At 51.1% G+C, this 23,342-nt stretch overlaps 1 protein-coding gene across 7 annotated transcripts; it reads right to left on the reverse strand.

Annotated features, from left to right (window-relative positions):
* Window positions 1-348: 348 nt before the first annotated feature.
* SGK2 (serum/glucocorticoid regulated kinase 2) lies at window positions 349-23,111 on the reverse strand. 7 transcript variants are annotated; one of them, XM_060030767.1, is made up of 15 exons: window positions 21,659-21,937; window positions 21,368-21,437; window positions 16,173-16,417; window positions 15,006-15,065; window positions 14,271-14,320; window positions 13,708-13,765; window positions 13,418-13,501; window positions 12,388-12,519; window positions 11,195-11,307; window positions 10,863-10,899; window positions 9,747-9,833; window positions 7,247-7,342; window positions 6,391-6,546; window positions 4,491-4,580; window positions 349-2,897 (listed from the first exon to the last, which is right to left on the reverse strand). In XM_060030767.1, exons 4-15 carry the CDS (start codon window positions 15,039-15,041, stop codon window positions 2,733-2,735), a joined length of 1,104 nt encoding a protein of 367 aa, XP_059886750.1. In that variant the 5' UTR covers window positions 15,042-15,065; window positions 16,173-16,417; window positions 21,368-21,437; window positions 21,659-21,937; the 3' UTR covers window positions 349-2,732. The 7 variants fall into 7 exon arrangements, 6 of the variants coding, with proteins under 6 accessions (XP_059886750.1, XP_059886748.1, XP_059886747.1 ...); XM_060030765.1 differs by lacking the exons at window positions 21,368-21,437; window positions 21,659-21,937 and adding an exon at window positions 22,425-23,111; XM_060030764.1 differs by lacking the exon at window positions 21,368-21,437.
* Between the last annotated feature and the right edge of the window lie 231 nt (window positions 23,112-23,342).

Below are 23,342 nucleotides of genomic sequence, written 5' to 3' on the forward strand. Positions count from 1 at the left end.
TACAGTCTTCATTGGGTACAGAGTAGTCGGAGTTTTAGGGTCTTAAAACACACACACACACACACACACTACTCCTGTTGCTTTTTCACAACTACTGTGACTGCAAAGTTAAAAAGTGAAGAAGAGAGTGATTGTGATTTCTCTTCCTGAGGATGCTGTCTTTTGGTACCAAATTGGGTGAATACAGTTTGCAGTCAGGCTTTGCCAGAAGACCAAAAAAGTAGCTGCCCAGAGCACTTCTTCCGCTGTTGGAGGTTGTAGACAGAGCAAGGGCCTTAGAACCAGCTGCCACCAAGTTCAGTTCCTGGCTGTGCCTTGTACCATCTGGGTGACCTTGGGCAAGTTGCTTACTATCTCTGAGTGAAAGTTTCTTACCTGTAAAGTCAGGTTAATAATTTCTAAATGCTGGCTTATTGTGAGGATTGTAGATAATGCACATGCAGCTCAGAATGTGCTCAGGAAACCGAGGTGTGAACATATCTGTTCTGATATTGAACAGATCAATTCAAGATTCATAATTTATCATTTTTATTTTCTATCCTGGTGAAAATTTTGTGATGTTACAGTCTTAGAGCAGATAGAACCATTACGTGTTTCACAACCCATAGAAGGTTGTATACTTTGACAATACTATCACATTTCTGACAACTACGCTCTGTTGCTTTTTGCTTTGGGAAGTTGGGATTTTGGCTTCGCCCTCATCACAGTTCACATTTGTCTATTAGCAGACGCTATTAAGATGGAAATCATAGTGTTTCGCTCAGAATTCACAGCACATATCAAAGGATAATAGTAGCTCTTCTTGACTCAGCTTTGATCCCCAGTAGGTCAGTGTCAGTGTCATTGGTGTGTTTTCCATGGTCTTCCAGCTTCATCCCCCATAATTCCTGGGGCAGGGGGCTGGATAAACAAAAATGTAAGGCAAAGAGTGGGACTGAGTTAAGAGGAAAAGGCAGTAAAATCACCAGCACACACTGATGGTAAGAAAGTTCTTCTCTTGTTCACAAATCAGAAAGCTAATGAGACCACCATGACGTAGGTGATGAACCACAAGCTTGTGAAAAAGACTTTTGTTGCACTGAAATAAGGCAGCGTGATCCATCAGATAAGTGCAGGGTGTCCTGGACTCATGGGGTGTTATATGCTCACCTTCCGTCCAATCAGTATTGCTTTTAGAAATGGCTAATCCCCAGGACTGTACCAGCCCCAGCCTGGGCTCCCTATGGTCCTAGACCTGCCAAACATACAGAGGTGTGTGAGGTAGAGCATAGCATGAACTTGGCAGCCAGGCTCAGACGATGAGCATCCAGTTGAATGCCTCCTTTTCGAGACCCCGTTTCCCATAACCCGGCTTGGCTCTCCTTAGAGATTTTGAAAGTCATTCTGCTTGGATCTAACAGAGTGAGAGGCAGACCAGCACAAAGGTTACCTGTGAGAGCCCCAGAGTCAGCTTATATGGCTCCAAGTCCCAGCTCTGGCCCTTGTTAGCTATGTGACCTCCAGGCAAGGTACAACTTCTCTCTGTTTCTTCATTGGTAAAAAGGGGATAGTTGCTCCCTTGGGGTTGTTTTGATGAAAACTGAGACTTGAAAAACTCTAGCACAGAAACTGGTTCAGCATAGGCAAATGTTCTCAAGCTGACTTTGACCAGTTAAGCAAAGAAGGAGTAGTTAACAGGATCAGAATCTCTCAAGATCATTGGGAAAACTAGAGAATAAGACTCGAGGATTCCCAGGAATGACAGGAATGATGCTGCAGCGCTGATCTGATGAGGAAACTGATGCTGCCAATAAGTACCAATTGCTATATCGTTGCCACTTCTACACCAGGAGCTCCGTTTTGTGGGTGTTGTTACCGCAGCTACCACATGAAAGAGAGCTCCCAGTTCCTTCCTTGAGTCAAAAATCTGGCACAGGTGCATCCTGAGGCCACATGCCTGGCCCGAGCCGCAGGGTGAGCTGGGAAAGTTAGTATCTAGTATTTTCAGCTACTGTAAGTGGAGGTAGTTATTGCCTCTCATTATGGCTCATAAAACAGGAGATTCCCTGAATATAGCAAGAGGTTCAGATGCCAGGCAGACAAACCTAACAAATGTGCAATCCACCCACCCAAAGAAAGACATCATCGACATAGAAAAATAAGAGGGTGTTGGGTGATACCCTATAGGCTTGTTACATCTCCGTCATTTTACACATTGAGATCAAACTCCAAACACCAAGAGACCCTCTGGTAAAGAGGTGCTGGTTGCCTACCCAACATTTCCCCCTTCTCTCTTAGTGTTGGACCCCTGTGTTATTGTGGGGAGTAATGTGCCCAGTTAATCAGACATATATCCCAACCTCCATTACAGGTAGGGTGGACGGCTACTGAGATGCAAGCAGAAGTCATTGGGTGGGGCTTCTGGGGAAGCTCTATAAAGGTGCCCTTTTGCCATTTCCTCCTTTTTCCCTGCCCAGGACACAGAAGCAGTGGTTAGAGCTCCAGCACCACCTTATGATAATATAATAATCCTAATAGTAGAAGCCACTTGCCAAGGACGGCAGAGCAGAAATACAGAAAGCCTCTGATAACCTGTCATACCAGCCCTGGACCACCTAACATCACCCTTCTTTTATTGGCTGGGAAAAAAAGTCTTATTTAAGCCATCGTTACTCTGGGTCACTGTGACTAGCAGCTGAATGTAATTCTTACAGATACAAGCTGGCTTCAGTGGTTTCACAGGTGCTTCTCTTCTAGCAATCTAAGACGGCATCATCCTCTGGTGCATAGGAAAATCCCAGGAAGGCACTTGAGGCCCCAGAACTGCTGGCCATAGTGTCGGGAGTGCAGCCAATGGACTTTGACACAGCTTCTTGGGTGAACTCTGGGTCAAAGTGTTTCAAGTCAGCAGGTCCTGCCTGTGAATATAAGCCAATGATAAGAAGGGAACACTGGGGTCAGAGCTGTCAAAGGAGCCCACAGCCATGAGAGAGATGTTAATGCTCCCCTCTGAGTGCCCCACGGGCATCCTTACTTAATTGTCACTTATTTATGCATTTACATTGGTCATTGTACTCCATGAGGTCCAATAACAATCTATCAATTCCTCCATCCCCCACCCCAGCACCCTACCTGCTCCACACCAACCCTCCAGACGCTGCTGGTAGGAAGTAGATTGTGACATAAATGCAGTATGAATCAAGGACATAAAAACTGTGCACAACAGGGCTTCCCTGGTGGCGCAGTGGTTGAGAGTCCGCCTGCCGATGCAGGGGACACGGGTTCGTGCCCCGGTCCGGGAAGATCCCACATGCCGCGGAGCGGCTGGGCCCGTGAGCCATGGCCGCTGAGCCTGCGTGTCCGGAGCCTCTCACAACAGTGAGAGTGGCCCGCGTACCGCGCAAAAAAAAAAAAAAAAGTTCACAACAGATACAGTACAGAGAACAAACTAGTGGTTCCCAGAGGGGAGAGGGGTGGGAGGAAGGGCAAAATAGGTGAAGGGGATTAAGAGGTACAAACTACTAGGTATAAAATAAGTTACAAGGATATAATGGACAGAACAGGGAATATAGTAATACTTTATAATAACTTCGTATGGAGTATAATGTATAAAAATATCAAATTACTATGTTGTACACCTGAAACTAATGTAATACTGTAAGTCAACTATATCTCAATAATAAATAAATAAGTAAAAATACATTCACATTCTTTGACTTGGTAATTCCCCAATTGGAATCCATCTTAAGGAAATAATCACAACTTGGGCATAGATATGCACTTAAAGCTATTCATCAGTCCGTTATGATAAAGAAAAAATGGTAATAACCTAAAGTTCACCATTAGGAATGTGGTAGAATAAGTTATGTTGCCAACATAGGGCTGAAATATTATACAGCCACTTAAAATCATACTTATAATGTCTTATATGACTTAGGGAAATAATGACTTAGTTTTTAGCAAAAAGAAAGAGGGGAGAGATGATATTTATATATATGAAGTGTGACCTATGTAAAAAACATAGAAAAGACTTGAAGGAAACATGCCAGTGGTGCTTTCTCTTGGGTAGTGAGATAATAAGCTTTTTCTCCTTGATGCTTTAAACATCTGTTTTACACACTTTCTAGAAAGAATACATGCCATTGTTATTATAAGGAAAAAAGCTAAACAGAGAGAGAAAATCTTTACAGGGCTTGGCTCTGTCTGGGGGAGCTCCGTGACACAGCGGTTTAAAAACTGTAAAGAGCTCTGCGATGAGGGTTATTGGTGCTAAAAGTAAAGAAGTGCAGCCTGGCTCCTCACACAGAGCTGAGCTGGCGGCCAGGACTTCTGGGCTCTAGACCCAATTCTGCCTCTAACTTATGGGGTGGCCTTGGACAAATCACTGAGCCTCTTGGACCCTTGGTTCTCCCATCTGTAGAAAGACAGCGGGCTCAGATACCCTCCCCAGATACCCTCCAAGCTTCCATCAGCCCTGGGAATCCAGAATCTAGAATGTGAAGACCTCTTACCACATTAGGGTTGAAGGGTGGAGTCAGCCTCTTGTGGTACAAGTCGTCCCAGTTTATGGGGCTGAAGAATACATGGTTCTTTATCTCAAGCTGCAGGAAGAAGGTGCTGATCAGAAGTAGCCCTTTCCATTGGCGTTCCCACCCCACCTCACATGCCTCGGAGCTCCAACTCTATTGGCAACCGGTTGTCAAGCCCTAAACTCTTTACCAGGAAGGTAACTTGCCGTTCTGGCTGGTTTCCTGGGACAAAGGAGTGTCTGCAGTTAGACTTCTCCCCTTCGCCATTATCTCGAACTCCAGCCTTCTCCTCGTAGCAGTTGTTTATTCCACAGCTATTTAGTGAGCACCTACTCTGTACCATACTAGGCTGTAGAGGTATGTCAGTGAACAAGACAGCAGGACCTGCTCTTGGGGGCCCCAGGGGATCTTGGGGATCCCCTGTCCCCCATTCTGCTTCAGTGCATCCTGACTCTTCCAGAATTCTAACCAGAGAAATAGAGCAAATCGACTCACTATGGAAGATTTGGGAAATAAAGCCCCAAGACAAGCTGCAGTTTCCCAAAGATCCGGAATTTAGGATTCAGCCTTGGGCGTGATTCACCACTTCTCTCCTAATCCAAACCAGTGCTGGCACGGACTTCCACCTGTTCCAGCAGGACCCTCTCTCTACCTGTGTTTCTCAAAGAATGATTCTCTGGCTCCATATCAAACCCCCCGGGGGGTTGCTACAAAGCCAGATCCAAACTATTTCCAGACGAACACCCAAGAAACTGGTAACACTCATTGCCCCCAAATTTAAAAAACTCAGTGGCTGGAGGGACTTTTTCTGAATATCCTTTGGGTTTTGATCTATGGGAATGTATACCTTATTTTAAAAATCATACATATTTTTTAAGATGCAAATTTCCTCTGGGAAGGAGGGGACCTGTCTTCATGAAAGCCCTGTTCTTTAAGCTGTCCAGGGATGGGTAGGCAAATGCCCTAAATGTTGTTACACTTCACAGTATCTGGCATATAGGGCAGTTTGTAAAAGTACTACGTGCTAGACACTGGCCTAGGTGTTTGTATATATTATTTAATCTTCATAAGAGCTATGAGCTGGGTGCTGTTATTACAGATGGGGAAACAGGCGCACAGAGAGAGGTTAGCCATGTGCCCAGGGTCCTGCACCTAGTAATTGGTAGAGGAGGGATAGGAACCCACATAGTCTGTCTCACAATCCATGCATCTCAACTTCTACGCTAGAAGAGCAAACTTCTAGGGAGCATGCACAGTTGGGACAAATTATGAACCATAAGATACAAAAAGGCCAAAAACCAACTGCCACTTCTGAGGTGCTGGGAGCAAAAGCAGGACACCGGGCATGAGCCCTGCACACACCACCACCAAGGGGGTGGGCAGACAACCTAAGCCACCCATCCTGCCCGACCCAGAGATCTGCCCCTACTCTCACCCCATTTAAGGAATGAGTCCACCCCCCTCAGAGAGCAAGCAAGGGCACCTGTTACTTTTCTTTTGCCCCCTCGTGCTGTATAGCACAAGTCCCAGTAAAGCCCTGCCTGAATTCCTGTCTGGCCTCTCATCGTACTGTCACACTCTGTAATAATTTGTGTTCGTCTGTCTGCCTTCCCCTCATAAACTTAATAAGGGCAGAGACCCAGTCTAACGAATCCCTAGCATTTAGCTCAATGCCTGGCACATACGAGGTGCTCCATAAATACTGGTTGAATAAAAGCGTTAGAATGAAGGAAATAAGTAGGCAGCTGTGCATCTCCAAATGCGTGAATTAGCAGTGCCTGGGTTTAGAAAATAGCTGGATGCATGTCACTGCTTCTGGGTTGCCTCTGCAGGAAGCTGAGAGCCCCACGAGGGGCCAGTGCTCCGCTAGCAGGTCACTTACAAAGTCTGTTTGGGAGCCCAGCCGCTGCCTCTGGTCCTTGTGAAGCAGGGCTTGCAGGAGGTCGCAGGCGGCCACTGTCCGGCCCCCAGGGATCCGTAGCGGCTGGTTCAGAATGTTCTCATACATCTGGGACAAATCTTGGCTGTAGAAGGGTGGCTGGTGAGAGAGAGAGAGAGAGAGAGAGAGAGAGAGAGAGAGAGAGAGACGGGAGGACCATCCATGCTAAAGTGGGCACAGTTCTCAGACACTTGGAGCAAAGTGGGCAGCTGGAAGGATTCAGCCAGACCTGTGTCTCTGCGATGGCTCACATGGCAGATTGGAGAGAGACAGAGACCTAAGGGCATCCAGCACAGTGCACAGGCTGTTGGGAAGGCCGAGAAGTCTCTCCCCACCAGTGTGAGGCTTGTGGACCCCCCAGGTGCCTCCTCTATCCCATGTCTCTTAATCCAGCTTGTGCAACGACTTTGCACTTTGCAAAGTTAACAGTTTCCTGTCATCATTTCATCCCAGCCTCACAACCATCCTTTGAGACAGGTTGTAATTTTTCAGATGAGAAGAGCAGGCAGCCTAGGATTGGGTCCAGGGGCTGGTTCCACAACCTGCCAGCACTGTGACCTTTCCGGGTCTCAGTTTCCTTGTCATGAGGCACCACAGGAGTAACGTGAGACGGTATACTGTAAAGTGCGGAACTGACTTTATTGAAAAAATATATCTAATCCTTGTGTTCACTTTGGCATCATCTTTTTTCAGCTTGGAGAGGAGTGATGGCTCATTCAGTTCCTCAAGGAGCCTGAGGAGGCCACACAAGGGACAGATCCACCCCCATCTCTTCCAGAGTCCGCTATACCCCACTCACCAGGCCGTGCAGCATCTCGTAGAGAACGGCCCCCAAGGACCACCAATCCACTGCCCGATCATAAGGCTCTTTACGAAGCACTTCTGGAGCCAGGTACTGTTGAGGGGAAATACATTTATCTGAAAGACACTCAGCCTCCGTCTCCCCATTTGTAAGCAAGGCACTTGGAGGAAAAGCTCAACAGGGGTTGATCCTGCTGTGATATTTACTTGTCTGTGCCTATGTTTATTCAGCATCCATTTGTCAAAGACCTGATTTGCGTGGGGCTCTTTGCCAGTGTGCTAGGGACATAGAGGAGATCAGGCAGGACTGCCCTGTACAGTTGTATGTGTTGTGCATCACACAAAAGTACCAACCAAAGGGGTAAAAGGGGCTGCAAGCCTGGCTATGATCAACTTACCAAGCCATAACCCTAGTATAGGGGTGCATCTGACAACTGACATATATTTATTTTTAAATTTTATTTATTTATTTTTGGCCATGTTGGGTCTTTGTTGCTGCTCAGGCTTTCTCTAGCTGCAGTAAGTGGGGGCTACTCTTTGCTGTGGTGCAGGGCTTCTCATTGCAGTGGCTTCTCCTGTTGTGGAGCACAGACTCTAGGTGTGCAGGCTTCAGTAGTTGTGGCACGTGGGCTTAGTTGTTACGTGGCGTGTGGGATCTTCCCGGACCAGGGCTCGAATCCATGTCTCCTGCATTGGCAGGTGGATTCTTAACCACTGTGCCACCAGGGAAGTCCCAACTGACATATATTTAAAGGGGAAACTTTTTCTAATTAGTCTGCCCAAAGTGGGTGCCTTTATCGAATTTGCTCAAAAGCATCCAATCAGTGTCTTGGGACTAGGAAAGCCCTGGGAATACTCCCGGGGCAGTGGGAAGACTAACGGATAAAGTGTAAGTCAGTGTGGCACATACTTGCTCTGGAAATCTTAGTAACAGATGAATGGAAAGGAGTCAGGAAAGAGGTGGCACTTGCGTTCCTCCTGACAGCTGAATGCGTGCCTTGCGCAAGGAGAGAACCTGAGGCAGAGCTGTGCTTCCTGCCAAACCCGAGGGCTTAGTGGCCTCTTAGCCTGGTGTCTCTGCCACTGAGGAAAGGGGTCTCAGCAACAGACAAAGCCACTTCGAGAGACTGTGCGTGCGGAGAGGGGCAGGGAATTACGCAGACCTGAGCCCTACTGGGTGTGTGGTCACAAGCAGGTCATTGAACCTCCTAGAACCTTGGTTTCCTCATCCACATAATGGGACTGCAGAATCCCTCTCTAGGGGCTGTGTTAAGGACACATGCTAACATATGTGTTACCCCTTGAACAATGGGAGCAACTGTGGTTACTCCTGTCTGTGCTCCCAGCACCATGGCAGTGGCTGAGTCATGGAAGACACTCGTCAGGGCCACATGTCTCCGACACAATCCAAGGTGCCGTATCCCCTCCTCGCCTCAGCAGTGTCCAAGGAAGGGACGGCTGGGCTTTTAGGCTTTGGGAGGCCAGTTCTGTCTGAGGACACCCTGCCATACCCAAACACAGACAATAGCTCCTGCTTAGAGAGGCCGTCTGTCCATCAGCTCCCCTAAAACCAAATTGAGGAGACAGCTGAAATCTGAGACCCAGATTCTCAAGCACATGGAGAAAAACAAAAGCTAAGCTCCTGTCCCATGCCAGTTCGGGAGGACTTGCCAGCCCTGCAGCCTCAGTCCCCCACCCCCAATCCAGACATCTGTCCAAGCAGCTGGGAAACCCTTTGGACCCAAGGTCCAAGGAGTTTAAGGAAAGGTTTTTAACCCCAAAGCTGCAGGGAGGCCTTGGCAGGACAGAGAGATGTATGTGAATTACTGCTGAAACTCGCAAATTTTAACCCTCCAGGATCTTGGTGGCTGGAAGAAGGAGGTAGACCAGTGTCTTCACCCTTGCAAACCTTGATCTTAACTGTCAGGCCAGGGCCTCCTGTGGCACATGGACTTCACCCTGTAGGGCAGTGCTGTCCAATACAGTAGCCACTAGCCACGCATGGCTGCCGAACATTTGAAATGTGGCTGAGCTGAGCTGAGAGGGACCATAAGTATAAAAGGCATACCAGGTCAAAGACTTAGTTAGGAAAAAAAAGAATAAAGTATTTCAACAATTTTATGTGGATTGTATGTTGACATGATACTACTTTGCCTGTGTTGGGTTAAATAAAATATATTACTAAAATTGATTTCTCCTCTTTCTTTTTTCTTTTTAAATGTGCTTGCTGGAAAATTTTAAATTGCATATATGGTTCGCATTTCTGTTTCTATTCTATCGGACAGCACTACTGCAGGGTTTCACCAGCCGGGTCCCAGCAGCCCCTAGAGCTGGTGCCTCCATGACACGGAGGAGGGAACCAAGGCTGAGTGTACAGCCGGCTCGGGGAAGTGCTTGGGTGGAAGAAGTGAGTCCCTCTGACATAAGCTGGTGGCCCTAATCAGGAGCTGTGGCCTAATCCACTCCCAGCCTTGCGCCTCCCAGGAGGTTTAGCTTACCTCTGGGGTGCCACAAAACGTGGACGTGGTCTCCTCAGGCTCTACACCTTCCTTGCAGAGGCCAAAATCCGTCAGCACCACGTGTCCCTATAGAGGAGGGAGGGCAGGGGTGGGAGGGTGGTCTGAGCCAAAGGTATACCCAGGTTTATCCCCAAAGCCCAGATGCCACATCTGGGGCAGCGGCTGTGGGGTCTGATGTCCCTGGCAAAGGCACGAGCTGGCGGCTCCACTCAGAGACTCAGTGCTTCTAACCTGGATGCTAAGAGCAGCACAGGGGCCAGGTGGGGAGATGGCATTGCACTGTCTACCCCCAGCTCATCACAAACTCAGATCGACAACCTACAACAGCAGCAGTTCCAGAATGTTCTCGCTGGAGGGGCCTAGTGGCAGCAGCCCCCTTAACAGAGGGCTGGGGACCCAGAAAGCATGCCTTGTGGCAGCTGAGCGAGAGGGTGGTTGGTAGAGCAGTGAGTGGATGCTGTGGGGCTCTGTCCAGATCCCCTCTTTAGGAGCTGTCCCACGCATCCCCCCATGCTGGGCCATTGCCCTCATCCAAAGTCATGCCCCCACTCAAGGGGCAATCCCCATCCAATGACTGGTCAGTGTAGGGGCACAGATGCCCAGCCTCCTTGCCTCAGTTTGGAACAGTTCAAAGAGTCATCCCAGCTCAGGCCCACCCACCCCTGTACGATCAGCTGAGGACGCCTCACTTGCAACCACAAGGCAGGCGAGCTGCTTCCTCTGCCCAGTCCTGCCTCCTCAGCCCCTTAAACGTGGATCTCTTGAGAGTGTCCCCCAGGAAGCTTCTGCACCCAGTAGCCCATCTCAGAGTCTATTTCCAGGGAACACAGTCTATGCCACGGAAGGACTACAAAATCCTCGAGCCTCCACATGACTCCACCCCTGCCCCCCACCCCGTATACACATACACGCACATGGATACGTAGCCACGTGTACACATAACGCATATGCGTGTACATATATGTGTGTATACAGGCATAGGCACACATGCACACACATACTTGAATGCGTCCCTAGCCACATGCACGCATGCACAATGCGTGCACACACACTCATGGGCACACAGCACACACGCACACACACATACCCACCAACCTGGCCGTCCAAAAGAATGTTCTCTGGTTTCAGGTCCCTGCAGAAAACGAGAGAAAAGGGCACTGTGATGTCACAGCTGCTTAGTGACATGAGCTGGGGACCGGGGTCCTGCAAGAGGAATCTTCATGGAGATGCAGAGATGCACAGGGAGAGCCCGAGGAGGATGGGCACTCAATCTCAGGAAGGAGGGGGCCCCCACTCGCTGGCGGGCCCTCCTCCTCAGACAGAGGACCAGGTTCGCCAGGATTTCAGCAGGGTCTGGGGGTTCATACGACGCCTGGCTGTTGGGGCAGAAGGGCCAGGCCTAGCTCTGAGCCACAGGCAGGCCTCACCTGTAAATGATGTTGAGAGAGTGCAGGTAGCCAATGGCGCTGGCCACCTCGGCGGCGTAAAACCGGGCCCGGGGCTCCAGGAACCGGCGCTCCCGCTGCAGGTGGAAGAAGAGCTGGAGGGGGAGGAGACAGGTGAGCGGGTTCCTGGGGGGCTCCAGCTCCTCGAGAGTGGGGTGGGGGGCAGCTGGCCAAGTGACCCACTCTCTAAGCTGCAATGTCCTCATACAAGGAAGGGCATGCCGGTCCCTGCCCCACAGAGCGGGCAAAGTGTCAGCAGGAAAGATGAATTAGCAGGGGTGGACCACCTACTGAGTTTCAGGCTCCAACCAGACCCTCTCACATCTCTAATCTCCTTTAATCTTCCTGACTACCTTCCAGGTATCAAGTAGGAGGCCAGTTTCACAGAAAAGGAAACTGGAAGAGTCAGAGCAGTCAGGTGGCTTGCCCAAGGTCACGTACTGTAATTGGCAGAGCTGTGATGTGAACCCGGGTGCGCCAAAGATGTGCTTTTCCTCCAACCCAGGTGATAAAATGATTATGATGGTCAGACTGAGCCTAGGTTAGATCTGCTCCCGGGCCAGTTGCTTTGGTCTATTTGGCTGGCAAAGAAAGCCCTTTACCTCCACCGGGGAATTTAGGGATGCAGGACAAAAACTTCCCTCTTGGCATCAGGCTAAGGAGCACGAGGTCACACAGGTTAAATCTGGGGTCACTGAGAAGGGCCATCTTGTCATCTTGATCAGAGAGGCAGAAGAGGGAGCCCAGCTTATCCCAGCTGTGCTTCTGGGGCACCAGGTGGCCTCAGATCATTCCCACAGGGACTGGTCACTCCCATGCAGTGGTCTTTGGTGTAAGATGGGGGCATTAGAAATACTGACCACAGAGCTCCTCTAACATTGACTTTTCCCAGGTCCACTGAAGGGATTCTGGGCAGCTCCGCTTGGAAGTCAAGTCATGATGATGGCTGGGAGTTCGATGGACCTGCCTTCAAATCCTGGCTCTGCCGGGTACAGGCTGAGTGGCCTTGAGCAAGTGAGTTACCTGCCCGAGCCTCGGTTTTTTTCAGCTGCAGAATGGGTCTGTTGTAAGGATGAGGGGAGATTGTTCCAGAACCTGGGGCACCATGAGCATGTGGGATGGAAAACTCCTGCTGAGGGCCGGGCAGGGAAGGCGCCAGGTGGACCTATACCCACCTCTCCCCCGTTGACATAGTCCAGCACAAAGTAGAGCTTCTCCGGCGTCTGGAAGGAGTAGCGCAGGCCCACGAGGAAGGGGTGGCACACGTTCTTCAGGAGCACGCTGCGCTCCGCCATGATGTGGCTCTGCTGCAGAGTCACACAGACGGGCCGCGTCACCGCCTACACGGCCACCTCACCCAGGACCTTCTCGTGCCCCTGCTCAAACACCCACCGTGACTCCTCACTGCCCTCGGAGCCAAGCCCAGGCTCCTTGCTTAGTATCCAGGACTCTGCGGTCTACCTCATCCCTGACCAGTCCACGTGGGTGCACCTCCAGCCCTGGATCCAAATGCCCCGCCCCCCTCCCCGGGACAGTAAGCAAAGCTATGTTAATACCGCATAAATGAGTCCCAAGGACAATCCTGCAGAGGGAGAAGCTGAGCGTTATCCACATTCAGCCTTGGTTGCTGTCCCCCTGCCTGGATGCCGTTTTCAGACCATCAAAATCCTAGCTTCAAGGCCAGCTGCAAGGCCACCTCCTTCAGCTTTCTGAAGGACACCTTCCCTTCGATGTCCTTGTTAACATTAATTCCCTCTCCTGAGTCCTCCAACTTGACATCCAGTTCTCTCTCAGGGCCCGCTCTGTCCTTCTCATGGAGCTGGTGTTAAGAGACTCAAGTCAGCCAAAGTATCTAGAACTCCCCGTTGGCTGTAGCTTGAAGCGCCTTTGGAGAGCCGGAAGTGTGATCCCCACGTTGCACAGATGGGGAGGCCAGCACCTGACAGAGCAGAGGACTGGTCCACCACGGAGCCCTGAATCTTTAGGGGAAAGCAGAGAGCCGGGCCGGGTCACCTGCAGGCCCTTGGGGTAAGGCGGTTAGCCTGCCTTCCTGGAGAAGGGTCAGCATCCCAGGCACCACCTGGCCCCCCTGCTGGGCCACCTCTGCGCCCAGAGTTGCGACGCATCTTTGGAAGCCACCTGAGGCTGGGGGCGGGGGGCCGTCAAGAAGCAGGAGAGGAGATGCCTGGGCCCAAGCCCTGGTACCTCTTTCTTCTTTAAGATGGACTTTTTCTGTAGCACCTTCACTGCGTAGAACATCCCGTCGGACTTGTGCTTGGCCAGTAGGACCTGAGCAGAAAGACAAATGCAGGACCCGTGGTGACTACTCCTCCAGGCTTTGTATTTCTCGATGGCAGTGCAGGCCTCCAGCCCCTGCCCTGCGCCCATGATTCTGCAGGTTGTAAGCTCCCTCTCTGCATGTGCAGGTAACAGCAGGGGGCAGAAGAGGCCAGAGAAGGGGAGACGCAGGCCTTCCATGCTCACGGGTCACTCACCTTCCCGTAGTTTCCTTTGCCAATGACCTTGAGGAAGTCGAAGTCGGTGGGCCGGGCACTGGGGGACGAGGGAGGAACACGGGTCAGCATTTGCAAGCTTGGGAAACTTGATGCTTTAGTTCAAATCAGAGCTTCTTTTTAACTTTGAAGCTGGAGAAGGCAGGGAGCTTTCTAAGAACGCCACGTTCTCCCAGCCGGGAGGGTCTTATAAGGCTGGCCCCTGCCCCTGGGGATCTCACAATCGTGTAAGAACAGACAAGGCCGGGAGAAAACCAGACACAACAGCATAGAAGGCAAAGGAATCTGACCTCCGAAGACTGAGAAGGGCCTTGAGGGTGGGGAGCTGCTAGTAATGCAGACTTTGGGGGATACTTCAGCCACAGAGCTCAGCATGGGCAGAGGCTGGGGAATTAGTGGGAGATGAAGCTAGGCGCCGGTCCTAGGCCCAGATGGCAGAGGATCTTGACGCTGGGCCAGAGAATTGGATTATATTCCCAAGGTGAGGGGGGAGCCAGGTATGAGGGGAGCCAGGGAGGAAAGTTATATGAGAGATGAGAACTCACTTTGGGTTGGCCGAAGGCCCCAGGTTGATATTCCCATTGGCCCTTGAGGGCTAGAGACATTTAAAGAAAGAAGTGATTAAAATCAGAGGGTCCCTAGTCCTTGGCTCCCTCTCTTTCCCCTGGTCCAAGTCCTGCTCCTTTTCCAGTATCTCTATTAGGCTTCTTCCCTCCCTCCCTCCCTCGTCCCTCCTTCCCTCCCTCCTTCCTCCTCCCTCCCTCCTTCCTCCCTCCTCCCTCCTCCCTCCCTCCCCATCCCCCCTCCCTCCTCCCTCCTTCCCTGCCTCCCTCCCTCCCCCTCCCTTCCCCTCCCTCCTCCCTCCCTCCCTCCCTTCCTTCCTTCTTTCCCTCCACCTGCCAACCCACCCACCATCTCACCTGCTTCACACAACAGCCTTGGGAGGCTGCTGGCCGTTGTACCAAATGTGAGCGTGAGGAAACTGAAGCCCAGAGAAGAGCCATCCAAGGACTTCCAGGATGCCCCACTGGCATGAGAACGCAGGTGTCCTCAGGGCCAATCCCATGATTTCCCACCCCATTTACTTCTTGAAGCCCTTGCCCAAGTCTCTTCTCTCTTTACCCTGTAAACGTCCCAGTTCTGTGGGCTCAGAGTGACCCCTGCGGGCACCCCCAGTCCTGGGACCGCCCACGAGGCTGACTGGGACTTCCAGGGCTTTCCTCAGCTTTGGGAGGAAGTGAGCCCCCTGGTGGTGGGTGGGGGAACCAAGACCCACTCACCTGCAGACTGGGGGTCCCAGCCGGGCTAGAGTCCATCTTGTAACAGTGATCAGGTGGGCTCTGGGGACACAAGGAGAAACAGGATGAGAGAGCTGATGTTGGGGAATTAGTGTCACCTGTCTGGGGCCTTAGGCACCGCTGCCCTCTCCACCCTTCCCCAACCCAGACACCTGCCCGAGGTCAGCAACCCCTTCGTGGGACAAGAAATGATATCCCCTGGACCCAGCCTCTCCCATCAAACATCTCAGGAGGGAGAGGGAGGATGGTCAGCGGTGGCCCCTCCTAGGCTGAGTCCTTTCAAGGGTTGAGGACGGCCAGGGCAGCAAGATCCCTGTGAGCCAGGGCAACTCTGGATATCTGGGGTGGCCAAGGCTGGAAGGAGACTTGCAGAGCATGAAGTCTGAACCCTTCCCCCCATTTCACTGGTGGGAAGTCTGAGGCCCAGAAAGGGACTTGCCTAGGGTCCCACATCTTGTGAGGGGCAGGCTGGGCTCCCCTGGATCCCTGTGGACAGCCCCGGGCTGGGCTCTGTGCTGACTATTATCTCTCTGCCACAGAGACTTCTGCCTAATGTCCCTGGAAGGGCAGCTGCCCTGGGGACCTTGGGCCAGAGCCATGGACAGACCCACTGACCTATGTCTATTTGAGATGAAACAGTGGAGAGTGTGACCAATGGTCTATGTGGCCAGGAGCATATGTCTTCCCTGCCCCCAGCCTGCAAGGTGGGGGAGGCCGGTATGTCCAGGCCCTGGCTCAGCGTGCCCAGGACCCCAGAGCCCTATCCCTGCTTGGAAGGTCAAGGCCAAGAACCGAGATCTCACCTGAGAACCCAGTTGCTCGTGCAGGCTGCTGGGCACTGTGCATGCCAGGACCACAGCTTTGGCCTACTGTGGGACCTGGGCTGCAGTAGAGACCACCCGCCTTTATAAGGAGGTCCCTGGAGCAATCACCCCCTGGCCTTCTTGGGAGCTGAGAAAGGGACCACAGGGGAAGCGAGGGAATGGCCCAGCCCTGTGGAGCCCTGAGCCACAGAACTGCCCAGATAGGGAGTGCGGCCTGGCTTCAGCCAGTGCCCCGTGTCTGTGCTCCCGCAGACAGCCCACACGCCCCCCTGGCCTGGCCCTGACAGCCCCTCTGCCAGGCCCCGGCCTCCCCAGCCCCACGTACCTGCGCAGCCTGAGGAGAGGCCGCGGGGAGAACCAGTGGTTGGAGCCGGAGGATGGTCAGTGGACAAGAGAGCCTCTCTCTGTTCTCCCAACAAGGGCCGAAGTGTCTGTGCCTGGCGCCGGCCCGGCCCCGGCACCCAGCTCGGAACTCCCGGCTGCAGCAAGGGGGCTGTTGATGTCACGAGGAGCCAGCGGCGCTTAAGAAGGGACCGAAGACCTCTGTTCCCTCGGGGACATCGCCTCCCCCTGGGGGGTGTGGGTGGAAGGCGGTGAGTGACAGCTGCCAGAGAGCCCGGGCGATGCTGGGGCTTGTTAGAATGCGTGTGAGAGTGTGGGGCAAGGAGTGTGTGTGCAGGTGTTTCGTGCAGAAATGTGTGTCAGTGTGTCTGTCTGTCTGGTGTATCAGTGTGTCCCTGTATGTCAGGGTATTTGTGCATCCGTGTGACCACGTTTGTATAATTTTGTCGGTGTGTCCGTACATCTGTGACTCTCTGTTCTCACTGTGTGGAGATGTGCTTCAATGAGTCTCTGTGTAGTGTAGTGTGTGGACATGGCAGTGTGTACCTCTATATATGTTAACGTGCTGTATGTGTATAAGTGTGAGTCTGTGTGATACCTGTGTGTGACAGTCGTCATTGTGTGTCTGTGTTCATATTGGTGTATATCAGTAAATTGTGTGTGTGTGCTGTATATGTGTGTGTGTGTGGGTGTGTAGGGGGCCTGTCTATGAGGAGACATGTTCCCCAGGGCCTACCAAGGCCTGGTACAGACCATCTAGGGCTTAAGATGAGGTTCCAGAGACCTCACCGTGGCAGCCGAGAGCCCTTTGCCTCCCAAGAACCTGCAGGTGTTTCAGAGCCCGGGTGTCTGGCTCAGTCAGCGTGGCCTTGGTCTTTGCTGAACACCTGGCCCTCTGGGCCTTTCCCTGCCGGCCCTCCGGGGCTCTGGCCGCTGTCTCCAGGGCAGGGCTGGTTGGCTGTGTAAGAGCCAGGAAGCAGGGTCCCGGTGGCACCCTGGTGCATGAAGGCCTTGCTGCCTGGTGCGATAATCAGGTACTCACAGGGTCCCTTCCTCTCTCTCGCGGAGGTTACATGGGGCGTTCTGGGGAATGAAGGAGTTGACAGGGCCTGACTAAGCTCCTGCCCTTCTGGAACTTTCTATGTGGTTACCACATGCCACACCCAGACCTCTGTAGTTCACCACAGCATGGGTATCTGTGCAGCTGGGGCCGAGGCGGCTGGTCAGGGAGGGACCTAAGCCCAGTGGCCTTGGGGGTTCTCTGTGGGCTCTGAAGCGGGGGTGTCATACGAGGAAAACCCAAGAACAGTATCAGAGCTCTCCATTTTTTAAGAACAGAAATGTTGAACCAATACACAGATGGACAGGATATCATGTTGGCAAAACAAATGCCCAGAACAAGGACATTTCTTTTCAATGACGAGACACTGATGCAGCCTTCATTTAGGAGCACTGCTTAGAACAGGAAAACAATAATAAAAATAATAATAACCTCAGTGTCCCACAGTAGGGCACTTCAGAATACCCGCCGGCTGGAATAGCGCCCTCTCTGGAACTTACATCCCTCTTGAGAGACTGTCCCACTGCTATCTATGTTCGCTTCTCAGTTAAAGTCCTTGAGAGTTGTCTGGACTTGGTCCCCACTCCCCCTCCTTTTCTCTCTTGAACCCATTCCAAAGAGGCTGTCATCCCATCATGCCTCCAGAAGAGTGGACCAATGACCTCCTGTGGCAGAGCCAGCGATGGATTCTTTGTCCTCATCTAAGTCAGTGTCTCTGAGGACATAACCTGTTTTTCGCAGCTGGCTTTAGGATCTCCCGGTTTCCTTCCTGCCTCGTGGATTGCTCTTTCTTCAGATCTTCCACTGGATTCCCCTCTTTTTTACCCTGAAACACTGGCCCGGCCTCTATCTATACTTGTTCCCCAGTTGACCACAACCAGTTTCATGGTTTTAAGTGTCGACTAAACGCCACGATTTCCAAACTCATCTCTCTAGTTCTGCTTCTCTCCTGACTCTGGCTTCTCCGACACTTCACTAGTTAGATGCCTAGAGGTGCTTCACTCTTAACATGTCCAAAAGGAAAGTCTATTCCTTCCACTCTGCCCCAGACTACTCCTCCCTCTGACATCCATCTCAGTAATGATACTACCACCTACTCAAAAGTTCAAGCCACCAACTCAGAATTCATTCTAGAAACTCTGCACCCTCCTCCCTCCTCCATTCCCCCATGAAATCCCATTAGACTCCACCTTCAAAATATATCCAGAAACTACTGCAACCACCCTGTCCTGAGCCACCATCATCACTTGCACGGATTATTGCCCTAGCATCCCTACTGTGTCCCTATTTCTTTTTTTTTTAATTAATTATTTTTATTGGAGTAGAGTTGCTTTACAATGTTGGGTTAGTTTCCGCTCTACAGCAAAGTGAATCAGTCATATGTATACATATATCCCCTCCTTTTTGGATTTCCTTCCCATTTAGGTCAGCACAGATCATTGAGTAAACAGTAGGTTCTCATTACTTATTTATTTTATACATAGTAGTATATATATGTCAATCCCAATCTCCCAGTTCGTCCCACCCCTCTCTTCCCTCCTTGGTATCCATAAGTTTGTTCTCTACATCTGTAATTCTATTTCTACTTTGCCAATAAGTTAATCTGTACTATTTTTCTAGATTCAGCATATAAGCGATATTACACAATGTTTGTTTTTCTCTTTCTGACTTACTTCACTCTGTGTGACACTCTCTAGGTCCATCCACGTCTCTGCAAATGACACTATATCGTTCCTTTTTATGGCTGAGTAATATTCCATTGTATATATTTCTGTGTCCCTATTTCTATCTTGAGCCTCTAGAATCTTTCTTCACCAAAGCCAGAGTGACTCTTTAAAACTGGAAATCAGATCACGTGACTTTGTTGCTCAAAAACTCCATTGTTCTTCCCACCACACTTAGGATTCAGATCCAAAGTCTTTACCACAGTCAACAAGATTCCATGTGAACCGGCTCCCATCTCCATCTCCACCTGGGTCTCCAGGCCCTCCCTCTCACTACGCTAGGACCTGTCTGGCCTTTTTGCTGTTCCTCAAACACACAGAGCTCCCTCTAGCCTCCTGTCCCTTGCACTTACGTTTCCCTCTGCTTAGAATTCTTCCCCCAGATGTCTGCATGGCTGGCTTCCACTAACATCACAGAAGTCTCTGCTGAAATGTCACCTCTCAGAGAGGACTTTTCTGATTGTGCATAACTGATTGTCCCAGTTTGTCTTAGACCTAGGGGTTTCCTGGGATGTGAGACTTTCAGTGCTTAAACCAGTACAGTCCTGGGCAAACCAGGATGGTTGGCCACACCGCAATACAAGTCCCACCGGTTCCCCATCCGGTGTAAGACATCACTCTCTGACACCTTATCCTGCAACTCTTTAATTGTTTATTTTCTGTCTTGAACTAGAACATCGGCTCTGTAAGTGCAAAGACTCTTCTTGTTCACTGTTGAATCTCCAGCATCTAGATCAGAACCTGGAATATGGCTGGTGCTCAGTACCTATTTGACTGATGAATCAAGGGATGAACTGATAAGATAAATTATAGTACATACAAAAAATGGAAAATTACCCAGCTAAAAAATGGTATACGAGGGCTTCCCTGGTGGTACAGTGGTTAAGAATACTCCTGCCAATGCAGGGGACACAGGTTCGAGCCCTGGTCCGGGAAGATCCCACATGCTGTGGAGCAACTAAACCCGTGCGCCACAGCTACTGAGCCTGTACTCTAGAGCCCGCAAGCCACAATTACTGAAGCCCGTGTGCCTAGAGCCCGTGCTCCACAACAAGAGAAGCCACCGCAATGAGAAGCCTGCGCACTGCAATGAAGAGTCGCCCCCGCTCACTACAACTAGAGAAAGCCCGCAGCAACGAAGACCCAACGCAGCCAAAAATAAATAAATAAAATAAATAAATTTATTTAAAAAATGGTATACAAGCTTATGTGAATCAAAACGGGAACATACATGTGATACAACGTCAAGGCAAAAAGCAGGTTTCCAAATGGTAGGTGACCAGGAATACCATCTTTGTAAGGAAAGTATAGACATGCAAATAACCATCAAAAAAACGGCTGGAGGGACATGACCCAAGGTGACAGTGGGTTACGTTCCTTTTTATCTTTGTACCGCTGTGTAAAAATTCTCAAAGTGTTGCTGTTCACTTAATACTTAGGTACTAAGTCCTGGTGGGAGCTTTGACATGCTTGCTGCCCCCAAACACACTCTCCCATCACCTTGACTGTGACTCCCACACCTGAGCAAACTCTCAGCATCTTTCTCTCCTGGTACCACTGCCCTCTGATTTTTCTGGCCAGAGGCTGAATGAACATCGATACTTTTCCCCCCGAGTCTTCAGACCTACAGAGACCCCTGCAAACTCCCGGGGGGGGGGGTAGTCCAAGCTCCTCTGTGAACCCTCCAGCCTGTTCCTCCCCCTAACTTGCCCCAGCCTAGACTTGCATCCCTCTGCCCCATCACTACACTCACCTGCCCCCATCTCCCTGGACCTGCTGAATGCGGTGGGAGTGCGGGTGGTGTCACACAGCTCCCTCTTCTTGGAACACTCCCCTGACCAATCTGGTCTGCTCAGCTAACCTTTGCACCTGTCCTCGCCCGCCTTCCCCAGAAGCCCCGCCAGACCACCCCCAGTGCCATGAACCCTAGCTCCCTTCCTTGGGTCCACTTCTGTTATTACACTGTCTTCACTCTACTGTCATTTATTCCTTTACAAGCCTGCCTGCCCAGTGCCTAGCAATGACATACCAATGACAGTGCATACCAACTGGGTCTTATTTTGTTCCTGCAGTGCCATGGGTTAGGAACTATCATCATTGCTGTTTTAAAGAGGAGGAAACAGGCATGGAGAGGCGAAGTGACTTGACTGAGACATCTAGGTAGTAAATGATATAACTGTGTTTTGAACCCAGGCAGTCTGACTCCAAAGCCCATGGCCTGGACTTTCAGGAAGAAGTTAGGAATTTAGAAAAGAAAGGAATGAAGTTAGTGGGAAGGAAGTTAGGATGAAATGGGTTAGTTAGGAAGGAAGAAAATTAGGCAGCTGAGAAGGCAGAGAATTAGTTGAGAGGGAAGGAAGGAAAGGAGCAAAGAAGGGATGGAGGGGGACTTACCCGGCGGTCCAGTGGTTAAGACTCCGCGCTTCCACTGCAGGGGGTGTGGGTTCGATCTCTGGTCGGGGAACTAAAGATCCCACAAAAAAAAAAAAAAAAAAAGAAGAAGAAAAAGGAAGGGAGGAGGGAAATTATAGAAAAAATGAAGGAAGGGAGTTAGCAAGGAGGGTGTTAGGAAGGAAAGAAGTCCATAGGGTAGTTAGAAAGGAAATTAGCTAGGTAACTAGTTCCCCAGTTTGGTAGACCAACAGGCCGGCAGGCAGGTGCCCTGCTCACGGCTGAGCCGCTCACCTGAGAAGGCTGGATCCCAGCTCAGGTCCTGGGCAGCAGTCCCGTGCCCAGCTCTGCCTTCCGGCCTCTCTGCATGGTCCCTCTGACCTGAAACCCAACCCTGACTTGCCGAACAACCTTCCTGGTCAGGAGCGACCTGTCACCCACTCGCTCAGGCTCCCAAACCAGCTGAAGTTCAACCTCCCAGCCCTGCTGGCTGGGAACTGGCTGCAGGGCTTTCCAGTTACTAATTAACCGCTGGACCTGAATCACGATGCTGGCTGCCCCCACTGGCTCCTCCACGGGGCCCTGCCCTGGGGACCCTTTTGAAAAAGGTACAGCACAGCTTAAGTTGTGTGACCTTGGGCAAGCAACACCAGCTCCCTGAGCCTCATGTGAATCGGTGATGACGGTGTGTGTTCTGCCTTACAGCGGGGAGCTCTGAAGTCCCTTTAACACTGTCACATTTCACTCTCTGAAATCTTCCCTCCGCCCCCCTCCACCGACCCCCACCTCCAACTCCAGCTCAGATGCTGACTCTCCCACATAGCCTTCCCTGATTCCATCAGCGGAGTCACTTTCCCTTTCTCTTAGAGCCTGGAGAGCTGACCATGGAAAGGGCTTGTCTTGCACAGCTCTCCCTGATGGGGACGACCCGCCTCTGGGATTAGCCCAATCGTGGATCCATCCAGGGAGGGGCAGCTCATTCCCTGCGGGGAGCCAGCCTCATCACCTGATATCTCTGGCACTCTCTTGTGTTGACCCAAAGCCAGGGCACAGAACTCACCTGGTCTTGCACTGCCTGGGCGCCGTCCTGGGAGGAGAACCATGGCTGAGTTGAGACCCATGCCCCGCTCGGCTTTTTGGAGAACTGAGGCTCAGGCACCAGGGCTCAGCTCGCCCCAGGCTTTCTCCTGCTTGATCTGAAGCTGCCCAGACCAAGGGTTCTAACTCAGGGAAGGTGTAGGGCCTGGCCTGCTGGACAGGTGAGAAAACCTCCGCTCAGTGCCCCCTTCTTAGCAGGCTACTCAAGAGTCTGACTGCCATGCTGCCTCCTTCGCTGCCTTTTTATTAAAATGTCAACAATTTCCCAGTCATTCTAGTGCCTTAGAAACTGGCTGCTCTAATGTGCTCTGGAGGAACCCTGCACACCTCATTCCCAGCCTCTGCCAACACACAGCGGCAGGTGTCTGGCTCCTGCCCCGAGAGAAGTGGTGGCTGGCCAAGGGCACCAAGCAAACCAGGGCAGAGCCCCGGGTCCTGCCCCTTTCTGGACAGAGCTGCGCCTGCTCTGCCAAGCTCCTCCTCCCCTACATCCCTCCTCCCACACACTCGCAAAGCCAGTTAAAAAAAAAAAAAACAACCCACATAATGGTGTTGCATAAACTGTAGGGAACAATTCCAACATACCGAAGACTTTGAAATAAACAGTGTAAGCTTCTCCTCCAACCCACCTTCCATCTCATCGCCAGGGGTAACTGCTGTTAACAAAACGGCGATTCTCCTTCCAGACTTTTGTCTGCGCCCTCATCTACATATCGCACCAATTTTCCCCCCAGAGAAATGGGCCGCACCATACCTATTGTTCAGCAACTCACTTTCTTCCCCTCACACACAGCTTTCCATGTCAACACATACAACATTTTAAAAAACATCTGTATCACATTGTATATTGTGGGATTAATTTCCCATTCCTATTTCCTAT

The sequence above is a fragment of the Delphinus delphis genome, chromosome 15, assembly GCF_949987515.2.
Source record: "Delphinus delphis chromosome 15, mDelDel1.2, whole genome shotgun sequence".
In the NCBI taxonomy this organism is placed as follows: Eukaryota; Metazoa; Chordata; class Mammalia; order Artiodactyla; family Delphinidae; genus Delphinus; species Delphinus delphis.